The following is a 16,309-nucleotide window of genomic DNA, read 5'->3' on the forward strand; positions in this document are numbered from 1 at the left end:
AAGAAGGAAATGGTTCTTCCATAACATTGCACTTTAGATGTGTGTGAATTTCCCACACCAGGAGTCATTTATATAGTTGTATTTTATAGCGATCGATTATCTATTTAAAAAATGTTCTATGTTCTATGCAAAATGTAACATTTTCTATTAAGGAAAAGATAGAAAATAAATATTTGTGTGTGCTCTAAAGTGGTTAGAAAAAATGAAATCGGAATTGGCTAAAATCGGTATCGGAATCGGCCTAGAAAGTTGTAATCGGTGCATCTCTAATATTGATATGTTGGCCAGCCCTAACTGTAACGACATAGATCTGACTACATATTTATTCTTTTTCTGCTTTGGTGTCATTGAATAACTCAAAATGTTACTGTTTGTTCTAAAATAATACTCGACAGATGGGCTAAAGGAGACTAAAGTCACTCTTTATTACTCATTATTCAGGAAAATCCCCTGGTTGCCTGGCAACCCCAACAAGAGCCAGAAATTCCCTTCTCCCAGCCAATAAAAAGCCCACCACATAACTCCAAATAAAAGCACAACTTGTCTTTTTTACACTTAGACTTGAATACAAATTAAACAAATGAGAATATAATGCATTATTCAGTTAGCTGTAGAAGTGCTGCTATAAAAAATAAAAAAAATAAAAAAAGAATAACAGAGTACAGAGTATTAGCAGTTTCCCCCTGCTTCCAATTTTTAGTTAGGATAATTGTTTGCAGACTGGAGCTTATATTTAGCGTGCAGATGTGACAGTGGTATCGATCTTCTCAGCTAACTCTCTGCAAGAAAGTCAATAAACATATTTTCCCAAATTGCCCAAGTATTTCTTCAAAAATAGGGTTGACTGTAGGAGACAGGAAGCAAATTGCAGTCTCCAGTCAGGCACTTTGCTGTCACTGAGAAGCAAAAGTGGAAGTAGCACCCCAACACCTCTGTGGGAGGAGGTCGAGGTGGATGTCTGGGCATGCAGTCACTTTCAGCAAACAGGAAAACATAATTGTAGTTCATTTTGATGACCCTTATTTGAACTGCCCTCACCAGAAAAACAACCAATTGCTGTCTTTTCTTTAGTCTCATTAAATGGAATGAAAATAAAAATCACATTATATTTTATATGTTGGTTTATAAGATAATTATAGATCTGAAAATAAAATAAAAAAAAAATGTCTTTGTTTTTGCAATAATCAAGCATGCTTTTACAGTATGATTGACATCAGCTTCTTCATTCATGCATTTCCATCAGTGGCTCATTCATCGGCTGCTTGGTTACCAGATGACCAGTAACATCCAATCATATTCGTACAGGCCAGGGGTACACAGTGGCCTTAGTAACCTTCTCACTAATTACTCTGCTGATCAGTGGCGGTTCTAGACCATTTCAAATGGAGGGGCCATGCTGGGGCCACATGCAATTTTAGGGGTAACAAATAAAAGCACAAGTGTTACATACCACCAACCCTCCATAGGTTTGATTCTACAAAAGACTAACAATACACATGTAACAATAAACACAAGAATACTCATTCGGTGTTAACCTACATTTTATTCATCACCGAACATGAATAATATCCAATCTTCGGGGATAAAGATGGGGTGAAAAATGTAGGAAAATATTTGCCACAGATAGGGGGGCAAGACGGGGGTCAAGGCTTAATATTAAGGGGGCACTGACAACCCTTGCCACCCCTAGAACCGCCACTGCTGCTGATACACTCATGCCAATGCTGTTTGCTGCTGCAACCGTATCCACCACCTCAACAGACCTCGACTTTACCAATGTAGTGTTTGTTTAATGGTTACTTCCCTGGTGTAAATGTCTCTGACTGAATGGATTACTCCAACCAACAACCATTTTTACTGCTTTTTCACCAAGTGAGCCATTTATGTAAAATGGTGGCTATCTCTTTCTTTTTTTTCTTTTGCCTTTAAGCAAAGCTTTAACAACATGCAATCTTCCCGTAATTTAGCATACTGAGGGAATTCAAAATCAGACATTCTTCTTTTTTTTTGTTAAAAAAGCAATTGCTTATTGATTTTTAGCTCCCATGAATATTACTACACCTCTGATAACAGAAAGCAAGGGCAAGTCGGAGAGAGAGAGAGAGAGAGAGAGAGAGAGAGAGAGAGAGAGAGAGAGGGAGAGCATGATTTGCTGACATGAAGCCTACTGATCCCTTTTGTACTGCCTATTTGTCATAACACTGTTGACAAGAGACTCCTCTTCACACAGAAAACAAGGAATGCCTGGAATCACATTGTGTACATAATGAGGCATGTACATACTGTTAATACATGCTGCGCATACACAAATACACACACACACACACACACACACACACACACACACACTTACAAACAAATGGAACAGAAGATAGAAGAGCCACCAGCTATGCTAAATCCTGCTCCTCATGACACAGTCGCTTTCTGCCTGCATGGGCTTTTTAAAATTATAATCTCTATAGCTGCACACAATGTGTCACCACATACATGCCATTTTTGTTATTACACTTAGGCCCCGATCAGGCAGAGCGCTTGTAGGACGTTTTTTTGTAATTCTTTTCAATGAGAGTGTGGCTTTTTGCTCGCTGCTTTTTCATTGTGCTTCACTTTTTTTTCCACTCCATGCATCTTGTGTTTTTGGAGCGCTCTGAATGTCTCGAGTTGAAAAAAACGTCAACTCAGATCAGAAATTCTAATGTGTTTAATCGTGGTGGTTAACGTGCAATGTGTCTATCTAAAAGCACCTGATGTCATTTCCGTTGAATTTGAATTCGCGTTTAATTCGCAAATGGGATGAATTGAGAGGCGGCTGCTTAGCAACAATAACAATTAGAAAGACGCAGCAAGCTGCTCGTTTTTTTTTTAATAGAAGGCTTTAACAAAAAAGGCAGCAGGGCGCACCTCATGTTTTGCAACCTGCAAAAAAGTGCTCTCACATAGTTGTTTATCACTTTAACAGTTGATATGCTTTGAGATGCTTTATTCTAATCTGGGTCTCATTTTTAATGTCATTGCTTTCAGTTATTATCACATTTTGAAATGATATCACTGGTAAGCAATGCTACCAATATCTCAATATTAGGCGGACAGGCCAAGTTATCAAGAATAGTGACACAGGCTGTAAAACAAACTAAAGCTTTTCTTTTCTCTATTAAATAAGTGTAAAACTGTATTCATGACCTTTTCTCATTTCTCTAAAAGTTTAAATTATAAAATGTAATTATACAGTGACGGTAAATAATTGTTTGTATTCCTGAAGATGTATAGGACGAGCTGCCAAAACGTCATAACATGTCTCAAAATTTTTTATTAAAGTTGTGCTGTGAAGAGCAGTTATTGGTGATCCTTAAATCTACTCCGAAAGTTTTGATTGACAACTTCCTGTGCACTGAAAAGACACCCTGCCATTGCATTGTGACACCACCAGTTTTAAATTTGGGAATGATTATTCCAAGCCCCTTTTACACATGGACTGCAACCCTGAACTTGTCTAGACATTACCCAGAGGACCTGTATAAGAAGGCACTGCCAGCTCCCAAGTGCAAAGTCCACGTAATGTCCAATTGAGCCAATGTGTGAATAGAGCAGCTCATTGTGCGGAAAATTGACAGCGACCAAGTGGGCATGTTGATGACGTTTCTATCATGAGGCTGGGGCAAAACCGGAAGAAAACAAACATGCAAGGATGAAAAAGAAGGGTCACTGACACAAAGACGCCAAGGAAAACGTCTACCTGGAGAGACGATGCGATTCAGGAACTTCTGTTAATAAGGGCCAACGGAACGGAAAGAGACTTGGTTGTTCATGACCAAATGAACAGCTCCGTGACACAGTGTAATCAGTCCTGCCTCCTGCACGTTCTACCCAGGCGTCACCCCTCGCCTAAACCAAACAGAGTTTTTCCGGTGAGAACGTGTCTGACACGGCTGATCTCCTGTTTTGCGCTACATTTGAGTTCGTGGGGTGACCTTGTGGAATGGTCTAAACAATGAGATCAAACAGTGTCATACTATTATATAGTTCAAAAATATATTCAAGAAAACAATAATTATATAGAATATACCAATACAGAAAGGTGACCTGAATATATAAATGGGAATGTACACACAGTACAGTTGTATGGAGTTATTGGATTGTTGTATGATTTAAAATGTTGTATGCGCATATCTATTTGTTTTTTTATGTAATAATATGATATTGTAAAGTAGAGGCAGGACTTTATAAGCATTATGCTTCTGCCTGCTCCTTCTCGAACTCATAACTCATAACTTTTTTTTCTTCTTTTTATTGTTTTTTACATTATGTTGATGTTGTTCAAAATAAATAAAAGAAACAAACATGTGTGAAAGGAAAACTCTGGACCTGATTCTCCTGATATTGTCCAGAGTTCATATGAGAAAACAGCTTCAGTTAGTGGCAGGTGCCATGCGTTTCTTCGTTTCAGGCCCAATCTACAATGTAAAATTGTGTTTTTAAAGTAAAAAGCTTGCTCAACTATAAGTAGACTTTTAGGGGACAAATAAACCTACTGAAAGTGGTACAGACTCTACCCCAATGATCAAAGCTCAGGCCATCCATATAAAATATAGTCGAACAGAGTCTCTCTTAATAGAAGCTGCTTCTCCTTCCGTGGACCTCTGGCCCTGATAACTCCCTCATCACACACTTGTCAGAAGCCATAAGCTTCGCGTTGGATGAAGTCCTCGTCACTGCCATTGCTGCTGGTGATCATGGGGAGGAGGCTGCTCTGCTTCTGTCCCGGAGACACAGTCAACCTCTTGAGTGGAGGACGATAGACCGGTCTCCACCACAACTCTGTCATTGAATCTGTCATTCATGCATGAGAGAAAACTGCAGTTCGATGAAAACTGTATCTCGGTATACACTATATCTCTGGTTCTGTTCTGCAATGTGTTTGCAAACAAATCTTTACCATAATCATTTCCAGACACTAATATATTGATTGCAAACAAACGAGACCATTGCAGGATCAACAGCCCTTTACCTGCAACGGCATTCTACATTGTTTACAACAAGGTCAGATTGATTTGGTTACATATGCCAGGAAAGTGGAGGGGCAGTGCTGGAATGTGTTCTGCATTAAAAAAAAAAAACATAGCACCAACAATAAATGAAGTGTGAAACAAACTGCATTCAATGACTGTTTATTGCAATGATACCAAGGCAGAATAGTCAAATAGTTTTACCTACCTTTTTTTTACTTGCCCATATATCTCTTTATTCTCATATTGCTTGAAACAACCTATGTTTGGAATGTAGTGCCAAGGAACATCTAACAGTCCTGCTATTATTATGTGTCCTCTCTTAGTAGCTGAGGTGGAAGTATAGCGCCTCATTGTTATATCACCGCAGAGACTCCAGTTGGGTGTACGGTTTTGTTACGTTAAACCTAGTCTATATCGACGGCATTTAATTTACGGGATTGTTCCGGAGGTTCCGCCAGGTGTCCCTCACCTTCCGCTTTCTTTTTTTTGGCGTTCTAAACTACGGTGGATTTATGAGGACTATGGTTAACTGTTCCTCAGATCTCTGCAGGGTAAATCCAGACAGCTAGCTAGACTATCTGTCCAATCTGAGTTTTCTGTTGCACAACTAAAACAACTTTCGAACGTACACATGTTCCACCAAAACAAGTTCCTTTCCGAGGCTGTTTTGCAGATGCACCATTGCTCCGTCCGGCCTTTAGTGCTGCGCAAGACGATTGTGATTGGTTTAAAGAAATGCGTTTTTCTCCCATCCCAGAATGCTGTGTGGACTAGCCAGACCCTCCTCGGCAGCGCTGTGGAGAAAGGTCTGGCAATGTGAGACTACGTTGAACCCAGAGACCACAGTTTATGTCCTATTCGCTCTCAACACAAACATAACAATATATACATACATATACAATACATACACACACAAACATTAAGGCAATCTTCCCAACAAGTCCTCCAAACTAAACAACCAAAGAGGTTCATCATTGCCTCCCAATGTGTTTTATTGATCTGGCCTCCCTAATTGTTTGTCCAAAATTATTACAAAATGATTGATATGAAAGTTTGCTTTGTTAAGGCACAAACACTAAGGTTAGGGAAATATCACAGAGATGGTGCAAAGAAAACAATGTTGACTTTTCGAAAATAGGGAAGGTCACAGTCTCAGCATGAAAGATCAAATACTTTGCTGACCCAACTGTCCTCCCTCACCTTTAGATAAGAGCTTTTGTGGTGCTTTAACAACATCACGCCTTGCATCTTAAGAAAACATTCCCAAAAAGTTGAGTTGCCCCTTTGATTTGAAAATTAGATATTTATATTTAAAATGCCTTTACCATAATGGAAGAATTAGTTTGTATTGCTGTCTTAAATATTCATTATTTCCTGTACACCTACTGTATTATATATGGCATGGTTGACTGTAGTATGGTATTCTTTATTTTTTTTTTGTTTACTTATTTTTTATTTATCATATTTATCGACAGTCAGCACAGACATACATGGTAAGATAATGAAGTATCTGATTGGACCAACAACAAAAAAAAAATGGGGGGAAGGGGGGGGTAGTATGTTATTCTTCAAGGCTCTCTTTTCTTTTCTTTTCTTTTCTTCATTGCTCCATGTATGCAGTTGTATACCCATGTATTTCATCCCATTGTATAATCGTTTTTAAATGTGCTGTCTCATCTAAAGCATTCAAAAACACAAGAGCATTATCACAAACACGAGACAGAAAAAGCAGAATACTTCCACCAAATCTAAATGACATGATAACACAGTTATTGCACAGGTATTGTAACAGCATGCATCTGTACTGGAAACACTAATTACCCCATAATTACAAGAGACGACTCCTTACATCAAGGAAGTCAATGTGATAGCCAGTTGGCTGACAGGAGAAAAGAGAAGGAGAAAGCCCGGCAGATGAGGCGTGATATAAAAGTTATGGCCCATGAAGAAGAAGAAAGGAGGAGCTGACATTTTGACTAATATGTTATTGTCTGTGGCTGCGGCTCGACTACAGAAATGATGGCGCAAGAGATTCTCACGTTCACAGGAATGATTTCACAACCCCACAAGCTTCTAAATTATAAAATGAAACATGCTTTTGTTCATTTTACACACATTTCCACCTCTGATGCGTGCGTAACAGCAGCAACTGCACAAAAATGGCTTTAATTTGAACTCATGCCATCAGTGTGAACAGCAAGAGCAGTCAATTAAGAAATGCTGTTAATTGCTTTAGTCTTGTCTTTTTCGAATATACCCAGGTGTATCTGGCGAACGAGGAAACATGCAACCAGCCGACTGCTTTCAGTATAAAATTAAAGCCACAAAGCTTTTAAGAGATTTGCAACCCTGCGTAGGAGAAGACAAAGAATAAAAGAATGAGTAAGTGTTTTAAAACCAGCCATTATGCCTGACATAACAAGTGCATTTTTTTTGCAATAACAGCTTTCGCTGCTTTTAAAAGGCGTTGAATCCATTAATTCATCGCCTCCATTATTGCATTTCATGAGACCTTGAGAAGAAGAAAACCTCTTTTACTCAGAGGATTTGCAGTTTGAAAATCACTTTGTTACAATGCTTCACATTACACCACTGTGACAGAAAGCTGTGATTCTCAAGCTTTTAAATATGTTCTTTTAATACAGACCAAAAAGAAGATGAAAGGTTGTTGTAACAATTTATTTAAATTTCCATTTAACATTTTTTTTTATTTTTTTTTATTAGAAATGGCTACAAGCTGTTTTCGTGCAGTGACCTGCCAGCAGGGGGGGATACACCTCTGAAATGACACTCCTGCGGTCCTCCCCCTCATCCCCGACTCCCTCTCCCCTGCCCCCTGACGCTAAAGGCCAACTGAGCTCTGGAGAATATTTATGAGCGAGGGAGAGCAATTGGTTTGAGATCATTCGGCAAGGGAGGGAGGAAGAGCGAGAATGGGGGAGGGCGAGAGAGTGGAAGAGAGAAAAGAGAAAACAGAGATAGATGTGGAGACAAAGGCGGAGACAGAGGTTGGATTTTAATGTTTTTATTTAAACTTCTTCTAACCTGGCGGATAATTAAAAGTTTTTGTATTACTATTCCTCTGCCTCTATCTCAGTCTGCGTGTACTTCTTTTCTACAGCTACAAAGACCAAACATTTTTGCAAAAGCATTGAGGAAAACTGTCAATATTGAGGACATTTTGGCTGCTCACTAGTTCTACAAGAAGCCAGTTTGCCTTTTTGGACTTGGATTTAGGATTACAACCCATAGCGGTGACAATTCAAGAGCCAATAACAAGAATTTTACTGACCCATAAAAGACTGTAATGTGTCTGCACGAAGCACAACAGTGTTGTTGATCAATACGAAATGACCCAAAGATTTCTTTGCCTAGATTTTCCTGGCTTTATAAAAAATCATAAGTCAGTTTTGGAACAAAAAAACTGTGCAGCCCGTTGCATTTTAAAGGCATTTCTGATCTCTTCAGCACTCAGCTAACTGGCATCCTCGACTGCTCAGCTATGAATGGCAGTGCTTTGGGTACAAGATATTTAAAGCCTAAAAAGACTTGCTTTTCAAGGCAAGGAAAGCAAACGACAATGCAGGAATTGCATTCCACTTTTTAACAAACTGATAATCTTCCCCTTCACTTGAGTTGGATTTTTTGCTCTAATTAGTCAGCTTACTTTTCTTTAGAGGAAACTGAAAAGGCCACTGTAGCTCAAGGGGAAAGGAGGGTTATGGACTTGTCAAGTTTGCATTTCTGGATATTTGCTGATAGAGGTCAGTAGTCATACTGTAGGTAACAGAATGCTAAAAATGGTTTAGTGCTATAGTTTTGGAAATGAAAGTGGTCAGACAATTCCCATGTGAGTTTTAGGTAAACTGTGAATATTGTGTATGTATGTGTAATATCTGTTCGACTTTAGTGCTAAGGGTGGGGTACGAAGACAAAAACACAGGAAGGGAGAAAGGGAGGTATAGAGACATTGCGAGAGATGGAAAGAAGAGGCCAGCAGAGAGGCAGCGAGGGAGGAAGTGATGGATGTGAGGAAGCCAACAGCGCTACATTCTCTATCTTTGCCTGGCATTGTCACCCCTGTCAGCTGCTAAATGCCAGTGTCAGTCAAACCTCTGTTCAGCTGGACTCAGCCTCTCCACTTCACGGCTGCGGATGCTCCGCTAGCATCGCTCTCATCAACACTTTCCTGGCACAACACACAGCCACTTATACAGACACTCAAGTATGCACGCCCGATCACGGTCACCTTATTGTTGTTGTCGGTTGAAAACAGTACATCGACATTGAGAAAACCAACCCCCCAAAAATTATGCTACTCCACATGAAAAATGCATTTTGAAAAGGTTTGACTATAGATCAGAGAAGTTTCTTCTAACCTCTAGAGGACCCCGACAACCTGAAGTCAAAACATCAAAGTGTGCAAAATACAGTTAGTATGGGAATTTGTAAAATAAACATGTATATAACACACACACATACACACACACACACACACACACACACACACTCAGGTTTGTGGCACTATCTTTTTGGGGACCCATCATTGACATAATGCATTCCCTAGCCCCTTACCCTAAGCTTAACCATCCCAACTAAATGCCTAACCTTAACCCTTACCCTCACCCTCACCCTAACCATAACCTAATTCTATCCCTAATCCTACAACCAAGTCTTAACCATCAAACAGCCCTTTAAACAGCCCTGCCGACAGCTTTGTGGGGCCAAAATGCTGGACCCCACAAGTATACTGGACTCCCGGTTTTTGGACCCCACAAATATAGTTAAACAAGCCCACACACACACTTTGCCATGCTTACTGCCTTAAACGGACACTGAACAACCACCTAAAATAATTTTATCAGTCTGAGTTTGGGTGTTGAGTATAAAGCACAAACACACACCCACGCTTACGTACACACAGACGACTTACAAATGAAGAAAGCCTGCTGAGTACAGTTGAGGTTTACAGCTGTTACAGTATGGTTTGCTTGTGTACTGTACGTAGCCAAAGTCATTCACTTTGTATGGCTAGTAAACTTTGGTGGAATTGTGAAATGACAAAACCATCATGCTTTCTCTTCAAAAGCAAGATTCAGAATTGTGTTATTTAAAAAAAAAAAATGAAACAGCATACATGTTGTATACTTTTTAATGCCATATATCTGACTGACAGAAAAATGGACAACTATCTAAAATCCGGTGAACTCATATGTGGGAGTTTGCAACCTGTCTTTAAAACAATACCCTGCTGCTTCTATAAAAACAAAAAACGACTATACTTCACACCACACATCTGAAGCCATTCTGTCTACCCACTGTCACACATCAACAGGCTCAGTCAGATATCTGTTACATCCCGCTGCTTTGCCCAAACCCTCCTGCTGTATCTCCACTTTGAGTTTCCACTGATATGTAGCTTTCTGAGGGTTTGTATCATACTCAAACCATATGTCTCTGCTGCCCACGTAAAGAGGAAGCAGCCAGTCGCACCCAGATAAGCTATATGTATAGAACACATGCAGAGCTTTTATTTGTATGTAAAACTCCACTAAGTAATCGTCTCAACGCATCATCCCACACTTTGCCACCTACTAAATCTGCATCTTTTATAGACAAAAAAAGTATTATGTGATCTATTGCCTATACTTTTCTAAAGATCCTGCAGAAACGCATCTTCTCTTCCAAGCGAGGCCACAAGAAGGCTTAAAAGAAATTACACAACATTCTCTGCATTTGGGCCATTTCACAAACAACCTTCCCCACAGGCATCTGAGCTTTGCAGACCATGCAGAGAGTCATCTCTGGCCCCAGCTGTCTACTGTCTCTCACCTGTATATCTTGTACTTGGTGGTGAATCCTTGCTGGTAGCGCTCTGTGAAATCAACAAACTCCTGGGAGTGGTGAAAAGGTCCCTTGTCCGACAGGAGCCAGCCCAGTGGCCCGGTGGAGCCGCTGAAGCCAGCCCCGACAGGGTCCGCCGCCCTGGTCCCTACTGACACCCAGCTCTGGAGCAGGCTTAATGTTAACCACTTCCATAGAAACATGAGGGCCGTCAGTCTAACGGAGATGCACGGGCCACTCATGCTGCTTCCCCCGGCCCCGGTGACTCCTCATGCTCCCTGCACTCCGGATGAGTCCTGCTGGAAGGAGGAAGCAGAGGAAGAGGAAGAGGAGTTGAAGCATAGGACAATAAGGTTGTAATTTTGGCTTGGGTGTGAGGGGGATAAAGATGAACTGAGCTGCATTTCTCCAGTATTGCTGGGTCATAAATGATGGCAAAGGCTCACTATAGTTTTAGAGGTTAGAGTATATACAGTGCGTGTGCGTAATACACATAATAAAGCAAATGATATATATTTTTAAATAATGTATATTCATTTTAAATTGGATGCTAGAAAAGCTTCAATGTGTACAATTCCGTTATTATTTTAATATGACGTTTTTTACCTTATTGTGTAAGTGTTGTGGTCCGTGAGTGGTCGGAATTAGTCTCCGCAAAATCCCCTGATAGGACCGTGAAGTTGGGTTCGGTTCGGCGCACAGACGCGGCGACATTGGCAAAGGACTTTCTCGCGGAGGATTATCGCCACAAATGGAAACAGACGCACAATTAGGGGCAGCGCAACTTGAGCGAAACAGAAGATGACATCCAACCTCCTCCGAGCGCGCTCTTCTCCTCTTTTTTTCACAGTGGCATATAGTTCCAGCGGAGAGCCTCAGACGATGCGCAGTAAGTACTGTAGGTCTAATCCAACGGAATGAGTCGCAGCGGACACGATGCCTCTAGTGCGCACAGGGTCAAGCCTTCCAGGTAGACCAAATCGTTTTTTTTTTTAACAAACCAGTAGGTTTTGGAGTCGATGAATGTGCGGGGGGCCAAAATGACCACCTGCATGCGAGGAGCGTCGCTAAAGCTGCTGCCCTCTAACTCATTTCTGCTCTTTATTGGAGCGACGCGCTCGGAGCGCATGCAGGGCGCACGGAAAGCTGCTGACGGTGCCTGGACTCCCAGCGCACTGAATGTGTGAATGGCATTCGCGGCTCTCTCTCTCTCTCTCTCTCTCTCTCTCTCTCTCTCTCTCTCTCTCTCTTTATCTCTCTCTCTCTCTCCGTGTACCATACAACCGCAATTCAATTTATTCCAGCAGCGAGCACACTCTCGGTTGGCTAAGATGTAACTGGAGGAAGTGAGAGTAGGAGGTGTTCAGAGGTGGGGGGAGGGGGTCAGAGGATGCCGATATGCTTGAGTCAGATACCTCATTTTATAAAACCGACAGAAGTTACCTGCTGTTGCGATCAATAGAGATTCAAAGGAGGATGGAGAGAAAAGACGAAATCGGGATAAAAAAGCAGCACATGTCAACTTTTAGTACCAGTGCCATCACATTTCTGAATTCTATTTAATTCTGCGAATAGATTTAGAATGGCACAATCAATTTTGTAATAGCAAAAAACCCTAATTCTCAAGGAAAGGAAACGGAAACTTCAATATAGCATATATTTGGGAACATTTGAGTTGTTCAGAAAAACAGAAAATTCATCTCATTGTGATTTGATAAATTAACATTCTAGAACTCTAATAGATGTATAGTCAATCTGCTAATGGTAGATTGTAAAGAAAACCAGAAATTATGATATCATTGTATAAATTAATCTTAATAAAAAGTTTGAATCATGTAATAATAATAAAAGATAAACGATGGTTGTGGTGATGATGATGACGATCATGAGGAGAAGAGAAGGGTGTATTCAGCCTCCCTGCAGTTATTCTCGTTATCTCCTTTGCCTTCTTCCTCCTTCTCCTTTCTTCCTGCAGAGCAATCATCACTTTCACCATCAGCAAACTTAATTAGATCTGCTCTATCCCCGCTCTATCCGCGCGCCTGTGCGTCGGACACTGAGCGTGGATCAGAGAGGCAGGGAGCAGGCGAACGAAGGGAGGGATATGTGCTGCCTTTCAGCTTTTCTGCAGACTTTCAAAGGGAGGTTTTATACAGGGATTGGATTAGAGAAATGAACACCATTGATTCGCGTCTTCGCGAGATTCACTGGCTCCCAACCTCAAAGAGAAACTGAAATCCCGTGGCATGGCAACTTGCAGATTCTGGAGTGAAAGAATGAGTTGATTTGTCAGGGTTTCATCATCATGTCTCGGGATTGGGTGGCTTTTCTTCTGACCCTGCCTTGCAGCCATGATGACTTGTGAAGGACAACTATCTAATAGGAACAGACATTCTTTGGTCTATATAGTGTTGTTTTTTGAATGAGGATCTTTTCTACTTTGCTGTTGTTGTTTTTTCCAAGTTGCATTGAAGCTGACCATTTAAAGGGGAACTATGCAGTTTTTTTTTTTTTTAGCTTAATTTACCTTAACTGAACAGCTTCGGAGTCATTGGAATGGTTTTATGACTTTTTTCGGGTTGAATGGTGGTCATCTCGCTTCCCCCTAGCGCCTGTGAGTGGAAAAACCACCCTTGCAACTTTGGGCCTGCGAGTCGCCGGCCTCAGCGTCAGGAAGTATTGCGTGATATCAGGTCTCGCGATGTAACGAATTGCTTCACGGCACTGCACACATATGCCCATTCAGGAACCGGCTAGCGATGGAGTTTTTCACACTATCGTCATGGCTGAGCTGGCTAAAAAGAAGCAGAAAGCTAGGAAAGCATTGTTGGAGGAACAGAGAAAGAGGAAACGGCAGACTGACCGAGCGAGGAGTCAGACACAAGTGAACATCGGAGTTGCCAAATATCTATTCCGAAGCTGTAAGGGGAGCTCTATAGAGAAACCTGCGAGCAAAAAGCGAAAAAAAAACAGCAAAGAAATGGCCAAAACTGCATAGCGCCTCTTTAAAGTTTGTCTGCAAGCACAGGTTAACGTTTATTTTTTTAAAGTTTTGAATAAAAGATGAGATGAGAGTGCCACGGCTCATTACTTTCACATTGCATTTTAGGCAGTTTTTAGAACGCTTTTTTTTTTTTAGGTTTCAGAGCCCCCAAACTCCAAAAAGAGCAGAGTGGAAACAAGTCCCCGCAGCTCATATTTACCGTTTCAAATAAATCATTCATCATTTTGTGCGTGTTTGTGTGTACAATATGAGATACGTTTACGTGTGTAGCCTACTGTGATGTGCTGTGCTGTGCTTGCCTATTAATTTTCAGGAGAGACATTCAAGGCAAGAGAATTGATGGAACATAAGGATGTTCATGCAAGGCCAGATGTATACCAATAACACAACAAAAAATCAAAGAGACTGTCACAGCAATGGGCTCATTATGGCTTCAGATAGGTGCAGGAAATGTGTAGGTCACAGCGGCTGAGCAGTGACCTATAATAAGGAGCTATCCTATATTCCCTTTGAGGCCACAGTAACCAAAGATTCCAAAAGCGGAACCTTGGCAACCGCATTCAGCAGAGGTTTAAAAATGTGTAAACTATGGAGAAATGTTACATTGGATTCTGCAGTATTACTACTAGCACCATCCAGTAATGGCAACCAAAAAAATCATTCTTACCATCTTGCTCCTATCTTTTTCCTATCATATCCAGTTATGATTAGCTTCTTTTAATTCAGCTTTTACTCTATTGTCCCTTAATGGATTTTTTTTGTCTTGCAGCCAGGAATAATGCACATGAAATGCACACTTTAAGCTATAGTGCATAGTTTCTATCACCCCCATGAGGATTTCTAAGTAATGACAACAACACTGTCGGAACATCCACACGACGCAGGCCTTCGGTGATATTGCATCACCCCCAACCCTCCTTCACACAGTTGCTTACATGGAGGATACAAAAACAAAGTATGATGGACTCTTCAGAAGAGGTAATTATCTTGTTATTTTTATGTCCTCTTCGTCTCCAAAGCTGAACGCTGCTGTTGTCCTTTCTCGTTTCAAATATATTTATTGTGAAACATTTCTTTCAACAAAGGAATTTGCATGGCATTTACATGTTTCCTTAAGAATAATCAAAACAACAAAAAAACAGTAACAGGCATCATACAAATAGTAACAGAAACAGTGACAGACGTAATACAAATTGAAAATATATATACAAATAAAAACCCAACATAGCTTACCACCCCCTCCCTTTAACTCCTCTAATGATCCCTTTCTTCAGTTACCCAGTATTCTTACTCATGTCTTAAAGGCCTTCTCTGCCAAGGTAAGAGTCCAAGGGAAGCCAAACTTTCTCAAAATCCCTAAGCTTGTCCTTCAGGATGAATCTAATTCTCTCCAAGTGTAGAGTATCGGTCAGTTCTGTCAGCCAGTGCTTGAAAGATGGCACCTCTTTCTTTTTCCAAAAAAGTAAGACAAGTTTTTTCGCGATTATAGCACCATATGCCAGAAGACGCTGTTGTGCTACTCTTAACTTCCTTAACTCCTCAGATATACCCAGAACTATTAAAACAGGGTCAGGCTCTATCTGGACCTCTAAGATCATAGAGAGAAAATGAAATATGTCGCACCAGAACTCTTGCAATTTGGGACATAAAGCGTAGCTATGAAGTAAGGTAGCGTCCATGCATTCACATTTCTCACAGAGGGGTGACACTTCTGGAAATATTTTACGCATAGCATAGCATTGCTTTAGAATAGTGAAGTCTGTGAAGAATTTTAAACTGTATTAAGCAGTGTCGAGCATTAATGGAGCAGTCATGGATATAGTCCAAGCTACCCTCCCAAACATTTGGTAGTATTGAGACACCTAGTTCCTTTTCCCATTCTTTTTTTAAACGGTCCATATCTGGAAGACACATGCCTTGTAAAGTCTCATATATTTGAGAAATTATGTAACGTGACTTAGCAAACAGTTGTAAGCAGGTCTCTAACTTATATTAGAAGCATGCATAAAGTGGCTCTCCGCTCCACTCCGCTAAAGATACGCCCCAGGTCTATTTTCACACGAGCCGCGGGGCGTTCGAACAGCCGGGCAGCAAGTGAAACACCAAGAGCATCCAGTCAATTTACCAAAAGCCCCCCCGCCCAATATCATATATGTCTCCTTTTTTATAAAACGCCAGAAAAGAGAAGGCATGGAGTTAACTGTACAAGTGCCTGGAGTGGGTAGATAGCTTAATAAACACGTGTTTGTTCTGTAAAGTACAAAGTAGAGACAATATAATCTGCGATTCTGGCAGGCAAGACACTCGCGGTGTGGTATAGCGCGTGGTGGAGGACGGAACAAAACCTGAACGCAGCTGGAACGCAGCACAGACGTGGAAAATGGGAGTTAGTGGTGTGGTAAAACGCATCACTCGAGCTGCTGTGCACGAATGTCACCGTACAACACTGTTTTGT

At 40.9% G+C, this 16,309-nt stretch overlaps 1 protein-coding gene across 2 annotated transcripts in view; it reads right to left on the reverse strand.

Moving 5' to 3' along the window:
- LOC116038184 (BMP/retinoic acid-inducible neural-specific protein 3-like) overlaps positions 1-12,088 on the reverse strand; it is a 49,174-nt gene extending 37,086 nt beyond the window's left edge. Inside the window, exons 1-2 of one of the 2 annotated variants that reach the window (XM_031282401.2) lie at positions 11,457-12,088; positions 10,839-11,146 (exon numbers count right to left, since the gene is read on the reverse strand). In XM_031282401.2, coding sequence (XP_031138261.1) covers positions 10,839-11,092 — 254 coding nt within the window. In that variant the 5' untranslated portion in view covers positions 11,093-11,146; positions 11,457-12,088. Of the gene's footprint in view, positions 1-10,838; positions 11,150-11,456 lie in introns of both variants that reach the window. The other variant, XM_031282400.2, reaches the window with a different exon arrangement.
- Positions 12,089-16,309: the final 4,221 nt, after the last annotated feature.

Source organism: Sander lucioperca, chromosome 11, assembly GCF_008315115.2.
Source record: "Sander lucioperca isolate FBNREF2018 chromosome 11, SLUC_FBN_1.2, whole genome shotgun sequence".
In the NCBI taxonomy this organism is placed as follows: Eukaryota; Metazoa; Chordata; class Actinopteri; order Perciformes; family Percidae; genus Sander; species Sander lucioperca.